The 14,750-nt window shown below is 37.5% G+C and overlaps 1 protein-coding gene across 4 annotated transcripts in view; it reads left to right on the top strand.

The window, feature by feature from the left end:
* PIK3R1 (phosphoinositide-3-kinase regulatory subunit 1) overlaps positions 1-14,750 on the top strand; it is a 61,162-nt gene that overhangs the window by 25,801 nt on the left and 20,611 nt on the right. For all 4 annotated transcript variants that reach the window (XM_067315833.1, XM_067315836.1, XM_067315837.1 and 1 more), the window contains 5 exons: positions 7,758-7,850; positions 9,633-9,707; positions 12,618-12,749; positions 13,643-13,844; positions 14,050-14,129. In XM_067315833.1, the coding sequence (XP_067171934.1) occupies positions 7,758-7,850; positions 9,633-9,707; positions 12,618-12,749; positions 13,643-13,844; positions 14,050-14,129 (582 nt within the window). The remainder of the gene's footprint in view (positions 1-7,757; positions 7,851-9,632; positions 9,708-12,617; positions 12,750-13,642; positions 13,845-14,049; positions 14,130-14,750) is intronic.

Here is a 14,750-nt window from a genome sequence, read left to right as displayed (position 1 = left end):
ATTTGCCTTGGGTTGTTTCTCCTTCATTCATAGTTGCCCCTTACTCTCCTTAGCCCTTAAATGCAGCTGGTTCAAGGTTATATGTGGGGATGAGAGGGGGATTCTTTCTCACACCACCACCCCCAACTTCCCACATAATCACCGTACACATGATATTTTATCAATCAGATCATTCCTTGCATATTTGTGCTGATAACCTTGGCAAGTATCTAGGCAAAGTATTTGACTTGTCTCACAGCATTAATTTATACAGGTGACTATGTCTTTTTCCACATATGTAGCCAAGATAAAATGAAGTAACATTCAGATTTTATTCCAACCTTCCTAGGTTCTGTGGGTTGGACTATAAATGGCCCAATCATAAGAAACATGTATTTGTCCTCTGGGAACAATGACTGCATAGCCTTATTCTGTTAAGTATCAAATATATTGTAACAATTTGCATATACTTTTTAAATTTTCTACAAAAAATTAATTTGAGATGCTTTTTCAACCTTATAATTGATGTTGTAAGTACCTACCTCACACATGGGATTCTGCAAATGCTCACTTTGCATTTTGGCCAGTATGTTGTGAATTGATTGAGTTCAGAAGGTTATGTTAATAAGGATTCCCCTCTTCCTGCAGTCATGATCTTTTGTAATAAGCCCCTTCAAAAAATTCTTATCATTCTGTATTACTGGTATAGGACCACAGCAGAAATATGAATGCTTTAAAAAGCTATTTAAAGTCCAGAAACACATTAACAGAGTACTGTTTATCCATGAGAGTTAATTGGTATCATTGAGATTCCCTAAGAAAAGTGTTGTGCTTTATTCAGATGTTTCTCCATTGCAGACAAAGGAAAAAGAGGACTGACAGTTTGATATGATAAATTATTTTTCCAGTACAGAGCTGTATTTCCTGCTGTGGCTAAAATCCTCGGCATACCATTAAAACTGAACATCTGAATGAAGTTGTCACTTTGTCCTCCAGCTCATAATGAAAACCTACTGATCAATGGAAGAAATAAACTGGGCTTGCTGCATGTTATTGAAGAATCTTCTGATGGGAATTTAGAATTAGCTGTATTTCCATCAAGCCTCCCAATTGTACTCTAGTCATGTAAGGTCACCAGCAGATGTTATTTCTCCATTCCTTTTCATAGCTTTGGGATCATTCATATCCCAATAAATCTTGACCTGCAGACATTTCTCTGCCTAAATAAAAAGTGGGCTTCTTGTGAGCCCAAAGGCTGATAGCTTTGGTGGGCCAGACCGTTTCTTTATCTAGCGCTGGGGTATTCTTCTCTCTTCATTTCTCCCTGATCTAGTCTCCTTTTGCTGCCAAGGCTTCTGTGGTATTCTGAGTCCACAGTCTGTCTGATTGACAACATCTGATAAAAATAAAAGACAAGTAATAGTAGACAAGCCTATTAAGCCATTTGTAATGAATGTGTCAAATTCACTGAAGCTTAAACCTCCATTTCATATTTTTCCATGATTAGTGTTGCTTTTTACAATATTGCTAATGAAACAAATACTGGAGAAGGTGGTTGAGCCCTGAACAGCTCTTCTTCCTGCTGGTTTAGTGATGGATTCTGCCTCTAGGAGAACTTAACTATAGCCCAAATCAAATCTTCTTGGTCAAGAGGGGCATAAGGAGAAGCCTTTTTCTCCTTGAGCAGTTGTGCATAATTTTACTGGCAATTGCAGAGCTTGATTGATCTGTGACACACAGTGACATTAACTTTTTCTTCACTCTCACCTTCTTGTCTTTCATCCTTGCCCAATTAAAACGCATTGCTAAAAGCAGCTGGGCAGTTCTAAATATTTCATTTGTTTATTCTTTTGGTAAATGTTATGAAGTGCTCTAAAATTGCTAAAGCCAAGGCATAGTTATGGTCCTCAAATCTCAGAATGAACTTTTCTCAGGTATTTATTTGTAATACCAGACCCATCTTTTTTCTGTCTTAGTCTGGCATTGAACCCAAAGCTTAGATCTTTATGGAAGCTTTCTCTTGAATCCTGATAAAATGTAAAGTTTTTATCTAGTCTATAAGAACTAAGGAAGGCTACAGTTCACTACTAGCAACAATACCAGCTGCTTTTTTACAAATACCAAGATGATTTGAGCTGTTTGTTTAGGACTGGTGGTTTTTTTCTGTTTTATAATATTTTACTGAAAGTTTCTGCAGAAAATTGTTCCTTCCTAAGAATATAAAGAAACATATAATGGAATCTGAAATGCCCTCTCAATTAAAGTTACAAACTTTGTGTCAGTAAGGGTTTTTTCATTCTTTTATTATGGTCTGCGAAATTCCTGTGGCCCTTCTTTCCCAGCTGACAAAAGCAGATGTGAGGGGGCAGTGAAGGTTTGGGCTCTGCATCTGGAGCAGTCACCACCTGACAGCCTCTGATAAACGTTGAGCCTCCTCTCTCACGCTTGTGGAGGAACCTCCTGGTGATTTCCTGTGTTAAGGAATCTGAACTCTTGTTTATACAGACACTGCTTTTGATGTTTCTCCATGTAGTCTTCTTCAATACTGCTGTCTCTCTGTTTTGGGGATTCCTAACAGTAAGCCACTATGAGTACACTGATTGCCTCGACTCCAACCACTGCCTGAAAGGCTGTGCAGGAATGCAAAACTGTCCTTATTTCCAGTGTGCATCTCCACTTGAACTTGACATTAGATACTCACAAGTGATTAAATTCAGCCATTATGGGTTCTCATTTAAATTCAGTATCTACTTCAGGGAAGATGGATGATAATAGCAAAAGATTTTTTGAACTGTTTTTCCCCTTCCCAGTACAATGCATAACTACTTGTTTTCTGAAATAACAGCATTTGAAGCAAGAAGAAAAGGTCCTCTGTTTCCCAGGATTTTCAATAATAAGCTTAGAGGTTGAATTCTATGGAGAATCTGCCATTGTCCACACCTTGTCTTTCGTTACGCTGCTGCTGATGCCACAGCAAAAGTACCATAGGCTTGTTTCTTCACAGTTTTGTTAGCTGAACGTGTTGGAGGCATTGTCACAACTTGCCTGACAATGACAGTTACTGTTGCCTTGTTCTTCTGTGTTAACTAATATGTTTATGTTTGTTATATAGTTAATTTCAGTGTTGGTCAAACCATTCATGTTTGAATGTGTTGTATGACTTTCATACAAGGATATGTGCAAATCTATGAAGGCATAAGTCGCTGTGTTAGTTGATACAGTTGCATACATAAAGAGCATATCTGCATGCACATAAGCTAATTACAAACTTCGTAAGACCTGCCCTCTCAAATATTAGCCTTTTATGCACAGCTGCATTGTTATTGATTGCAATATGTATGCATAAACTTAAATGCCCATTTCTTGAAAAAGGTGAAGAACATGCATGGAGATCTTGATTCAGAACTAAATTTGAGTAATGTTAGTATATAGTTGCTCTGAAAATATTTAGAAATTGAATTCTTTTCCATGGTGTGTGTTGTTACATTTTAAATTATATCCTTTTTTATATACTCATTTTCATTCTTCTTCCAGCAGTAATGAAAGATTTGGCTCAGAAACTTTGGAAGCCAAATTCCAGCTTTAAATTTCCATTTGTCGTTGCCAGGTACTAACTCCAAAATATCTCTTTTTACTGAGAACCCTTCCAAAAGGTGCAGCTGTGTGCTGGTTTCATCTTGCACTTTGTAGCTGTGTTGGCAACCCTTAAACGTAAGGTATGCTCTCATCTCCCACACATTGCCATTGCCTTAACGCTGTTCAGGCCTGTCTGTATGAGGGAAAGTGAAGAGCTTGCAGATTGGAGAAACCCTGACTTGTGGTTCATCTCATTGGTTCTCACTGTGGCAAGGTAAAAATAGAGCTAGTGGAAAATGCAGCTTTTATAATGTGTCATCAGAAGCTTCCTTACTATCTGGAGACCTATTCCCAGACTTGTGACTAGAAAGAAGACACAGAAACTGTATGACAGCTTTTCAGACCCTTAATCATTTGGAAACCGTGGGATTTCCAAAAAATTGCAGGATTTCTTTGGGGGTGGGAAAATGATTACTTTAAGTGAAAAACTGATACTGGATTGTAGCAAAGGGATCTCCAAAGTTGCTCAGATTCTTAAGAGTGGATTTGATTCTCCAAACCTCTGTGCTGTGCTACAGCATGCTTCAAAGCAAAAGATACTTGTGAAATCAGGTACTAAATGCAGGCTGCATGTGGGATTTTATTCTCTTTCCTTTTACTAAAGGCGACATATACAAAAGGTTTTTCTTTCCTTCTGTAAATCTCTTAATATGCATGCTGGGTTTTCCTTCAGAACATCTAATCTAGAATCAGGACTTTCTTTAAGGATATCTTGTATTCTGGCTCCAGAAGTCAAACTGTTTTTTTTTTTTCCAAACTTAGCTTTAGTTTTCTTCTATTTAGCCTCTGCCATTTCCTGTCAGCATTTTGAAAATGAAGGGCACTGTTCTCAATTTTGACTGACTTCTGTGTAAATGTTATAAACTGGCTTCAGTTCTACGAGTGCTCTTAAGTCTTTATTTTGGCAGATGTGTGTTTCCTGAGGCCTTTCAACTTTAAGTGACCATCATTTTCTATTTTGTACAAAAGGTGGAAAGTTTAAAGTACAAATGGCACTATGATACTATGGATATTTTATATAGGAAATGACAGTAATGAATAGGCAATCCTAAAATAGGTGGGAGGTTAAGTAATTTTAATTTGTTAACGGCATCTCCTAAGTGCTTTTGAAGTGAACATTTTTTCTTCAATATTGTTGAGCACTGTAATTAGATTTCTTAGTTGTATTGTTCTTTGATTACTGTGTTGAAGGTAAGTATAGGTTTTGTTATTGCCACTGTGTGTGTGTGTCTGTGTGTATCGTTTTGCTATAGAACTACTACTCACTAGTATGCTTAGTATTAAAAGGCAGGTGAGTATCCTGAGGTTTTAGTCAAATTCATAAGTATTTTATGGTTTACATATTTACAAAACAGATTTTCATTTTTTCAAAGGCTCTGTTCATATCTAAAAGTTCACTAGTTTCTCTGGTAGATGGAAATTGCCTGCAGAACTCCTCTAAACTCCCAGAATTTTAATATTTTTCCAGTTATATATTTTAGGGTAGGAGAGAAGCATAGGAAGTCTTTCATTTTAACCAGTCTGAGGTTTGTTCTACATTCGCATGGTCGGTTGACTTCCCTCCTCTATCTATTTCTCCTTCTTCTCTCCCTTCTTTCCTCAGTGTCAGTTTAGACTCTTAGTTGCACGCTGCCTCTCTGCAATTGAGATGAGCATCTTTGTTCAGAGATGATGCAGTTTCATCACTGCTACTTAAGGGGAGAAGAGCACTTCATGTAACTGGCTACCTTAGGACCAGAAAATTATTTTCAGAGGTAAAATATGTAAACTCTGTTCTTGAAACCTACTCTTCCTTTGCTACCACGTGAGGGATACATCTTATGCCCTTATCTTTCTATGAGTATTTTCATAACATACCCTTTGTTATGACTCTGATTTGATCTCTGATTTGATTCTTTCAATGGATTTGGCATTATCATAAGAGAGATTCATAGTTTGGGGTCAAAAGGAACTATTTGACCTGAATATTACAGATCGAATAGTCTGTGTTTCAGCATGTCTCAGCAGGGGCTGGACTACAGAGTCTTGCATTTGAACCCAACTTGTGTTTGGTAAAGCAGAAATGGATATGAAGAGATTAAAAAAAAAATCTGTTCCTTCCGTAGGTAGTTTGTTCTGCATTATTAACTATATTTGGACTTCGGCTGGTTGGCTAGATCTTCATCTATTTAACACGTGCTTTTAAGCACATATTTAAGTTTCAATCAAAATGTTACACTGAGTCAAATATCTGTCAAAACTTCAGAGTTTATTATGATTACTCATTTGCATTTTTCAGCTAACTATAATCCCATCAAGGAAGGAAGTAGTGTGTTTTTTAACAGGACCTATCCTCTGTGAACCTATGCAGACAATCCCTAGTTACAGTGCTGTCTTTTACTGCTTTATCATATGAGTTATCATATCAGGTTTTCCGGTATTTTGTCCAGTACTGATATTATAACTAGTGTGTAGTCATCAGGGTCATCTTATTTGTCCTTTTGCAGTGCAGATATTGATCTCCTGTAATTGCTCTGATTTTCCATGATTCATTAAAAAGTAACACCAATAGGCCAGAAATCTCTGTAGGCAAATCTTTTGGGACTCCTGCATGCTCATTTTCTGGGCCTCCTAAGTTAAACTTTTATGACTAACAGACATTTTTCTAATGTCCTTCTTAGTTATGAATGGACTGGAAAGTATTTCATCATTATCATACCATCATTCTGCTTCTTTTTGCAAGGCACATGTCTCAATGTCCAGTGTGTTCCACTTCCATTATTAGTTCCTAAATAATCATCTTTTATTATCTTTAACTTTTCAATTTTGTGCACTTCCAAACCTCTTCTGTACTTTCTTTGCTATCTTTCCCATTTTTAAGTTGTTTGCATTTTTAAAAAGATGTCTAATTGCTGCCTTTGAAATAGGGTGAATTCTCAGCCAAAATTTTTTCTCACTTGCAGTATGTTTAATTTTCTGCCTATCTAAAAGTTTTTCATTAAAAACTCTCTTATGTCTATTTGTATTTTGCTCTTTTTTCCTCTTAGTTATGCTCATGATTTTGTTCAGTTTCAGTCATCTAGAAATACAGTGTGTGCATATGCATGTATGTTTGTGTACATATGCATGCATGCACATTTATGCATGTATGTTTAAGAATGCTCTCTATTTGTGCATGATGAATTTAATCAGGCAAAGATCACCATCCCCTAGGCAACTGGCAACTTCTACTTCAATGATTAAGCTATGTTTATCAATCATAACCCATCAAAGTATGCCAGATGTTTCTGGCAGCTGTTTAATAAGAATATATTTATGTGAATGCTCTTGCTTTCCAAGAATTAAATAGGACTGATCTAAAGCTTCAAAATAATTATTTTGCCAGGAATAGTGCATTTAGAGATATATCATCCCTCATATCAAAAAGCCAGAACATTCCTCTATACAGTTTGTTCTTTCATTGAAGAAATTGCATCGTGTGAAAACTGACTTTGTACAAAATCAGTACACAGGTTTGTCTGAAGCTGCAGGATGCTCTTTCAGAACATCCTCCTATTTATTCTTCACTGATCATTGTACAAAACAAATTTCTTGCTTCAAGAAAAATATGTTGTTAATACTGTTAAGATTGAAAAATGAAAACAAACTGAAGTTATCACTGAGCTTTTGTATGAGTATTAATACTTGTTTCAACTGCTCTTTCAGGCCTTTGTAAATTTGTTTCACACAGGGGATCAGCAGCTTCCAGATGGTGATGCATTTAACTCCCTTATCTGGTGCCCACTGGATGTAAATCTTTCAGGACCAAAAAACTATTTTTATCTTCCTTGCATTGTATTTCTGTTTTTTTCTATAGATTGCAAACTTTTATTGTATTTTCTTTTCTCTGGTAATATTAAGGGTGATTCTAGGAGTGATTTAGATAGCTAAAGGAAGATACCATAAAAATGCAATTGTCATCATTTTTATTCAGCTTTTGATTAGTTGTGTAGTGTTCTCATTTAGGCTTGACCAGTGGGATGTTTGCACTGTCTTTTACGGCTGATAAAATGAATTTGTTCAGTGCTTAAAAATTAACTGGTTGCATTATGTGTCATGGCTTTCATAAGCGGAAATCACTTTCAACTGTAGCTTGGCTTATTTTTCTTATTTTTCTTTTACAGGTTTTTCACTTCCAGATCTTACAGAGCAGTTTTCACCTCCTGATGTTGCTCCTCCAATCCTTATCAAGATAGTGGAGACAATTGAAAAGAAAGGTAGGTTGAAGAGTGGCCTAACAAGGTTTTTGTTACTTGTGTTAGCCAAGATGGCAATCAGATTTAGAGTTGGTATCTCCCCTTCCTCGAGCTGCTCATGCATCACATTACTCAACTGGTATGAAAATAATCTAATGTAAGGGTTATTGTGTTGGTTTCCTCTCAACAGAGGCTACTTGTATTTTAGGAGCCATAACAAAGCTTACCCCAAATGACATTTAGTAACTTAACTAATGTAAGCATTACTGAAAATGATTGGGGGGGAGGTGGTTTTGCTTTGTTTTTTTCCAATAGATGAACATCTCAAGTTGCTCATGAGAACGGCATCATAACATTGAAATGGATACAAGGCTAAACAAGTAATGTGTTGCCCCAAAGCAGAAAAAAAACTTAAGTATGGAAAAGTTACAAGGTTTTTATATTTCAGGAGTGAATTCTTTATAGCTGTTGTCTGCTGGGCCAGCCAGTGTTAGTTGCATGGTTCTTGACTCTTCTGCTTTCCCCTGCTCATGCCTCTCCATCCTTTTGAGGCCCTCCCTTTTCTACTACTGTGCCCTGTCCCTTTTGCCCTTTATCTCTTATCTTGGCTTCTCCTCTGACAGGCAGTCCTCCTATGGTAAGGAGCTGCCCACAGGGTCCTGCTCGTTCAGTGGCCTTACAGCCTGGGAGTGAGAGGGAAAGCGGTACTCTGATCTGATTCAGACTGCTGTCCTTGGGACACAGGACCTCACATAGCACTGTGAATCTTTAAGAGAGTGCAAACTCTTATCAAATGAGTAGGAGCTTGCTAATGTCAATGAGAGGGGCCAGTGTTTAGCTTGCATAAGCAATTACGGCTTCCAGGAAAGCCCACTGATAGTGTTAAATCATTGGTGTTCTGGATCCCTGGCTATGCTCTCTCTCCGTGTGTCTTGTGTGTTTTCTCTGCAGCAGGGGAGTTGTAAAAGATGCCTTTTGCATAGGACATGAAAAAGTTGTATTGATGTCTATTATTCAGGTGGATTCTCAGACATATTATGTGACATATGCAGACACAATGATGTGACACACACCCTGCATACACCGTGAGGTTTGGGTCTCTAGATAGTCAAGGGCAACCTAAGAGTTAACTGTCCTGTAGGAGGGCCTGTCTGTCTCTGTTGACTAGGTAGGGTGCCAAAGGCTAGGCATGCTTGTTACTTACATGGCTCAGTTAAGTCCTCAAGCTAAGTAGGATGCGTCAGAACTTTTGTCATGTCCCTCCCCCATTCCTGTTGTGGTACGACTGAGGCTTCTCACCTCTTATACAGGAGAGGTGAAACATCTGCCTTTTCTACATTTCTCCATTGCCTTTTCTTATCCCATTTGAAGACAATTGTGATAGACTGACACTGTGAAATCCACTTAAAAGACCTGGTGTTTCCACCTGGCATGTAGAATGTAAAGAAAGATCTGGGTGCTCCCATATTACTCTTGTAAGCTGTTTTCTTCCCGGGATATGTTTATCTGTTTCCTGTTCTGGCCTTCTAAAGTCAGCCCGTGGAGAGTTATAAAGAACATGTGGGTCTACCAGGATCTCTGATCCTTCTTGGCCAACAGTTTCTGTAGACCCAGCAGTTTGCATGTATGAAGAGGTATATTACTGCCCTAAAAGCAATCACATTCAATAGTGTAATATTTTGTAGGAGAATGGTGGTGGGAGAATGTTGCTAAATTATACTGTTTTTGAAGAAAACAGAAGTATGTTGTTTCATGGCAACAGTCACAGGAATATTAATGTATCCCATCGATTTTGTTCTGAAGGTCTGGAGTGTTCGACTTTGTATGGAACACAAGGCTCAAGCAACTCAGCAGAATTAAGACAAATTCTTGAATGTGGTAGGTACAGCTCTTCCTTAAAGCATTAGGTAGATTTTGTGGTCAGACTGATCATGTTTTCTCTGCTCCCCTTCTCAGCTTATATATGATCTGGTTCTGAATGATACAGTATAAAGCCCAATTTAAGGGAAAATTTTGCTAACTTTTAAACTTAATGTGAAAGGTATTTTTCGCTAGTACAGACTGTGTATTTTTTTCATGACTCCTTTGCCTGGTTCTTTTTCCAGGAATAATTATTTTAATCTTTTTTTTTTGTCATTTACTTGTTCAAGGACTAAAAATCTAGCTGTACAAAAGAAAAAGAAGTTGTTTTGTTGAGAAGCAAGATAAAGATGCACTATTCCTGTAAGGCTGCAGGTTAATATTTTGTAAATGAATGGACAGTTTGTGTAGGGACAGACATGCAGTTCTGTGCATGCATTTGTTTGTGCAGGTTTTCTGCTTCCTTTGGTCCAGTGACTGGAGAGGCGATAACTGAACACTCCCTCCCTAGCACAGAGATGATGGTGGAAGGGAATGAAAAAGAATGATGTTGCTGCAGCAGGCAGGGTTCTCTGGTTTTGGACAGTAAAATGCAGCTACACTACTACCACCACATACCTGTTCAACTTTTCTGATATATACTTCTGTTTCTTTTAGTATGCTTTTTTTTCTCCTTCATGCTGGAGTATAGTGGCATGACAGCACTCAGCTGCACTTGAGCAATCAGGAACTTTGCTGTTGTAGTGAGAGTGCTTGACCACACCTTTGCAAGCTGAGTTGGGGTGCGGGTGTGAGCTTCCGGTTGCATAAAAGAGCACAAAAATACAAGGGCTAGGAGATGAAACTGGTTACATGCAGTGTTGCCAAAGGGACAAAGCAAGCAAACTCAAACCGTGGATTCAGCACGCTTCCTATTTAGTAATTGCAAGTGTTAACAAAATGAACTAGAGATGATATTTTGAGCTGACTGTTCCTTCAAATCAAAAGAGCATCCTGTCCTCTCTGATTTTGGTGGGAGGGAAGAAGTGTCTGTGTGCAAGCAGGGAGAGGAGATATGCATGCAGTGCTAGCAAAGCATTATTTTTAGTATTGTATTTTTCAGTACAGATAAATCCAGATATTTCAAGGCACCAATGTGAATGTAACTTATCTGAATCCTTTGTTAAGTGTCGAACCTGAAGTGCACTTTTATGAAAAGTTCATCTATCTCATGAGATCAAGAATTTGTGGTTTGCATGTATTCTTATTTAAAATGCGATTATGTTTGAGAAAATGAAAATAGGACTTTACCCTTTAGTAACAGAGTATCTTTCTTTCTTCTTTTTGAAATAGGATCCCAATCTGCCAGGACAAAGCCAGTATAGTGGGTCTCCAAACAGATGGATATAGACAGCTCTGATCTCCTCTGCCCACTCTCTGAGTTAGCAGAGTGCAAGCCAGTTTTGTTCTCAAAGTTGAGCTGCATTAGTGTGCTGTTGTGCTTATGGTTAAAGTGCTCTGCATACTAATTGGATAACTGCCTATAAGCTTCAACGCAGTGCTATCTGGCTCCAAAATCAAAGCTGACTTGTATCTGGCCAGCTCGGCAGACACAAGAGTTCAGATCTGTTTATGACACCCAAGGAGTTGTGGAGCACCAGAAGTTTCTTCTTGCTAAAGCATTGATTATAATAATTTGCAATATACTTCAGAGAATGGTTCGATGCCAAGAGAACCAGAATTTAACTCAGTTTATGAAATAAAAGACATTCAGTGAGCCAGAGAACTAATGAAAGCTATTTCCTGTAAATTTGTGGTTGGATTCTCTGATGCCTAATTACTCTTGCAGCATTCATACCCATGTGGCAGTTTTTTAATTTCTGAGCCATTCATAATGTCCGTGTTGCTATGTGGATTCTTTGGAGTCTAATAAGGATTGAGTTCACACTGCAAGCTTTTTGTTGGGGAAAGCAGGAAGGAGGAGGAGGAGCAGCACTAAGTGCCTTACTGTCCTCACTTGGCTGCCTTTTTTCACAGTCCTTGTAGACACACCATATATCTGAGTCCTCAAATATCTGAGTCCTCTGCTGAGTATGGTTCAAAATGGCCAAACAGGTTCAAGAGTTACTTTACAGGGGACTTGACTAGCCTAAAAAGTCAGTCAGCATTAATAACTCTAAATTCCTGTACCAAACATGGATCGTTCTGTAATCATTTGGGTCTTTTCTGGACCAGTTTCATGTTTAAGAGGAAACCCAATCTTACTTGCACTAAGCAAGCATTTCTGAATTTGCCTATTTTTATTGTTGCTGCTGATATTCAGCTAGTCCTGTATGTGACACTCTTAAACCTTAGCTTGAGTCGTAACTATGCTGGAAGGACACCAGGTTTTACAAGAGAAATCCTAACTGCTGCATAAAACACCACACACCCAATTCTGCAAGTGCATATTTGTTTCCACTTACTGACATAAATATTTACAGACTTGGGGCCTCAAGTTGTTAATGTAGCTTCTAATCATAATAGAAGTAGCTACTAGTAGAAGAGCTGCATTTGACCAAACCCTTGATTAATGCTTCTTACACAAAATATTTACAGGTAAAACACAGACTTTTTAAAAATATTCTGATGTTCCATAACATTGCCAACATACAGCAAGTCACTACCATTATTATGAGTCTTAGTTCAGCCCTGCAAAGCATATGACTGGAGGCCACATGTGGCTCTGGAAGACATTTGGTCCATCAGATGACAAGAGAGCCTGTTCGTTGTGTTGAGCACTGTATATTCTTGATCTCAAAGATTTGTCCAAGAGTATTTCTTACGAGTTCTTCCCTGTAAACCAGATATAGGTTAGCAGATTTGACTTGGTATAAAGTGCTAATATCATGAGCCTATATGTTTTTCCAGTTTCTAATATCTGAAAAATATGTTGCTCTTTCCCTTTAGATGCCTCTTCGTTGGATTTAGAGACATTTGATGTGCACACTTTATCAGACGCTCTCAAGAGGTATCTCCTGGACCTGCCAAATCCCATCATTCCAGCAGCTGTTTACAGTGACATGATCTCTGCAGCTCAAGGTACAAATATCAAATATTTCAAACCTCAAACAAAAAAGCTTTTATTAGAATTCTGAGTATCCAGTGATTCAGCTGCTGCTTTGTCTCCCACAAAATATGTGGAAGATTCTGCACACCCTGGTAGAATCGCAGAAGAAATATATACATTCACTGATTTTAATGCAAGTTGCTTCAGTTCAGATCTAGAGATGTATTATTTACTTCTCTGTTTATGCAAACATCATGGAAAATATAAGGGTTAACACAGTTCTCTGCCTTTTAAAAAGCAGAATGGCTATAGAAGAAACGGGGAGAAAAAATCAAGGACTTATCTGTATGCAGAAAGCTAATTTTTAACTTTTTATCAGTGCTGACAAAGTAAATGTATTAGAGGTCATGATGTTCTACAGTACGTTGGGAGTTACAGATTATGAAGTGACAAATACATGCATATAAGATTCATCATCTACACAGTGGTCATTTCAAACAAGCTTACAGGCTTTCAGCACGTGGGCCAAGTATTCTGTTGAGTGTCTCAGGACAAGATATTGTTACTGGTAACCTTCAAAGTTAGAGCAGCACCTGTGAGACTTATCTAATGCATCTCAGAATTACCCAATCATGTGTGACGCTAAACACAAGACAGACTTCTACCAGTACACTCTGAACACTTTGTGGTTTTTACCAAAATGCATATCTGTTTCCATTTGACTTTTAAATACTTGTTCTTTACTTTTCCCTGAGCATTTCACTTTTTTCAGAAGAAGAAACAAGTCTTACAGCAGTAATGAAGGACAGAATTTATATTTTTTTTCTGTAAAATTGATGCTTCCAAAGGAGTTATATACAGTTTCATTTTACTGGTTGAATGTTCCTGTACTGATATCAAGAGCCTTTTATCTGTTTGCTTGCAGAAGTGCAGAGCTCAGAGGAATATGCTCAGTTGCTGAAGAAACTCATCAGATCTCCAAATATACCTCCCCAGTATTGGCTCACACTCCAATATTTGCTCAAACATTTCCTCAGACTTTGTCAAGCCTCCAGCAAAGATCTCTTGAATGCAAGGTCTCTAGCTGAAATTTTCAGCCCTCTGCTTTTCAAATTCCAGATAGCAAGGTATGTGGGACATCTTTATTATATACTATATTGTAAACACAGGTTAGCTACATACAAAGTAAGTTGAATAAATTACTTCTCTGACCTTATTTTTGCTGTGCTTTCTGGAGGGCATTATTATAAGTTTTTGCAATGCTTTTCGAGTAATACTAATGTTAACTTTTGTACTTTTTCTGGTTCTTATTGTCTAATCTATCTCTTGCAGCTCTGATAATACTGAACACCACATAAAAATCTTAGAGGTTTTAATCACAAGTGAATGGAATGAGAGACAGCCTGTACCAGGTAAAAATTGTTTGTACTTTAAAAAGTTATATACTCTTGTTTTCTTAAATATTAAAATTCAACATAAGGATGCTAAATGCTCTATTTTTTTTTAATTAAATTAACTTAATGCAGAACTACATAATTATAGAACTCTGTAGAAGTGGTTTATATGTGTGCAGCATTTGTTTTATAAGAAATTTTGCAGTAAAATCATTTCAGAATCAATAGTTTGTTTAGCCTTAAGACTTCTGTTGCTTTTCATTAAGTATTGAATAGGAATTTGTGAACTTTTAATATCTGCAAACCAATAGAATATATATCATTACGTGTGTAGGAGGGGGCAAATTCTGAAGATCTTACTTATCTCTCACTCTGTAGCCCCAGTCAGATTTTCTTGAAAATACTATACCCCACACAGATCATCTGAATAAATTAGGGTTTGACCCTTTGTTTACTTATGTATATTTTTTAATCCAGAGTCTTGAGAGCTTTATTTGTCAATATCAATAAATGGTACAGAAAATATTAACACCCTATTCAGGAAAATTAGATGACACTTTTTGTGACTCTGTGAGTGTGCATTTAGTTTAGTCAACAAACAGTAAGACCCACCTCTAATTTATGCAAAAACCCCTGTTT

This window comes from Apteryx mantelli, chromosome Z, assembly GCF_036417845.1.
Source record: "Apteryx mantelli isolate bAptMan1 chromosome Z, bAptMan1.hap1, whole genome shotgun sequence".
NCBI lineage: Eukaryota > Metazoa > Chordata > Aves > Apterygiformes > Apterygidae > Apteryx > Apteryx mantelli.
Note: the sequence above shows the minus strand (reverse complement) of the source record. Positions and strands in the feature narration are given on the sequence as shown.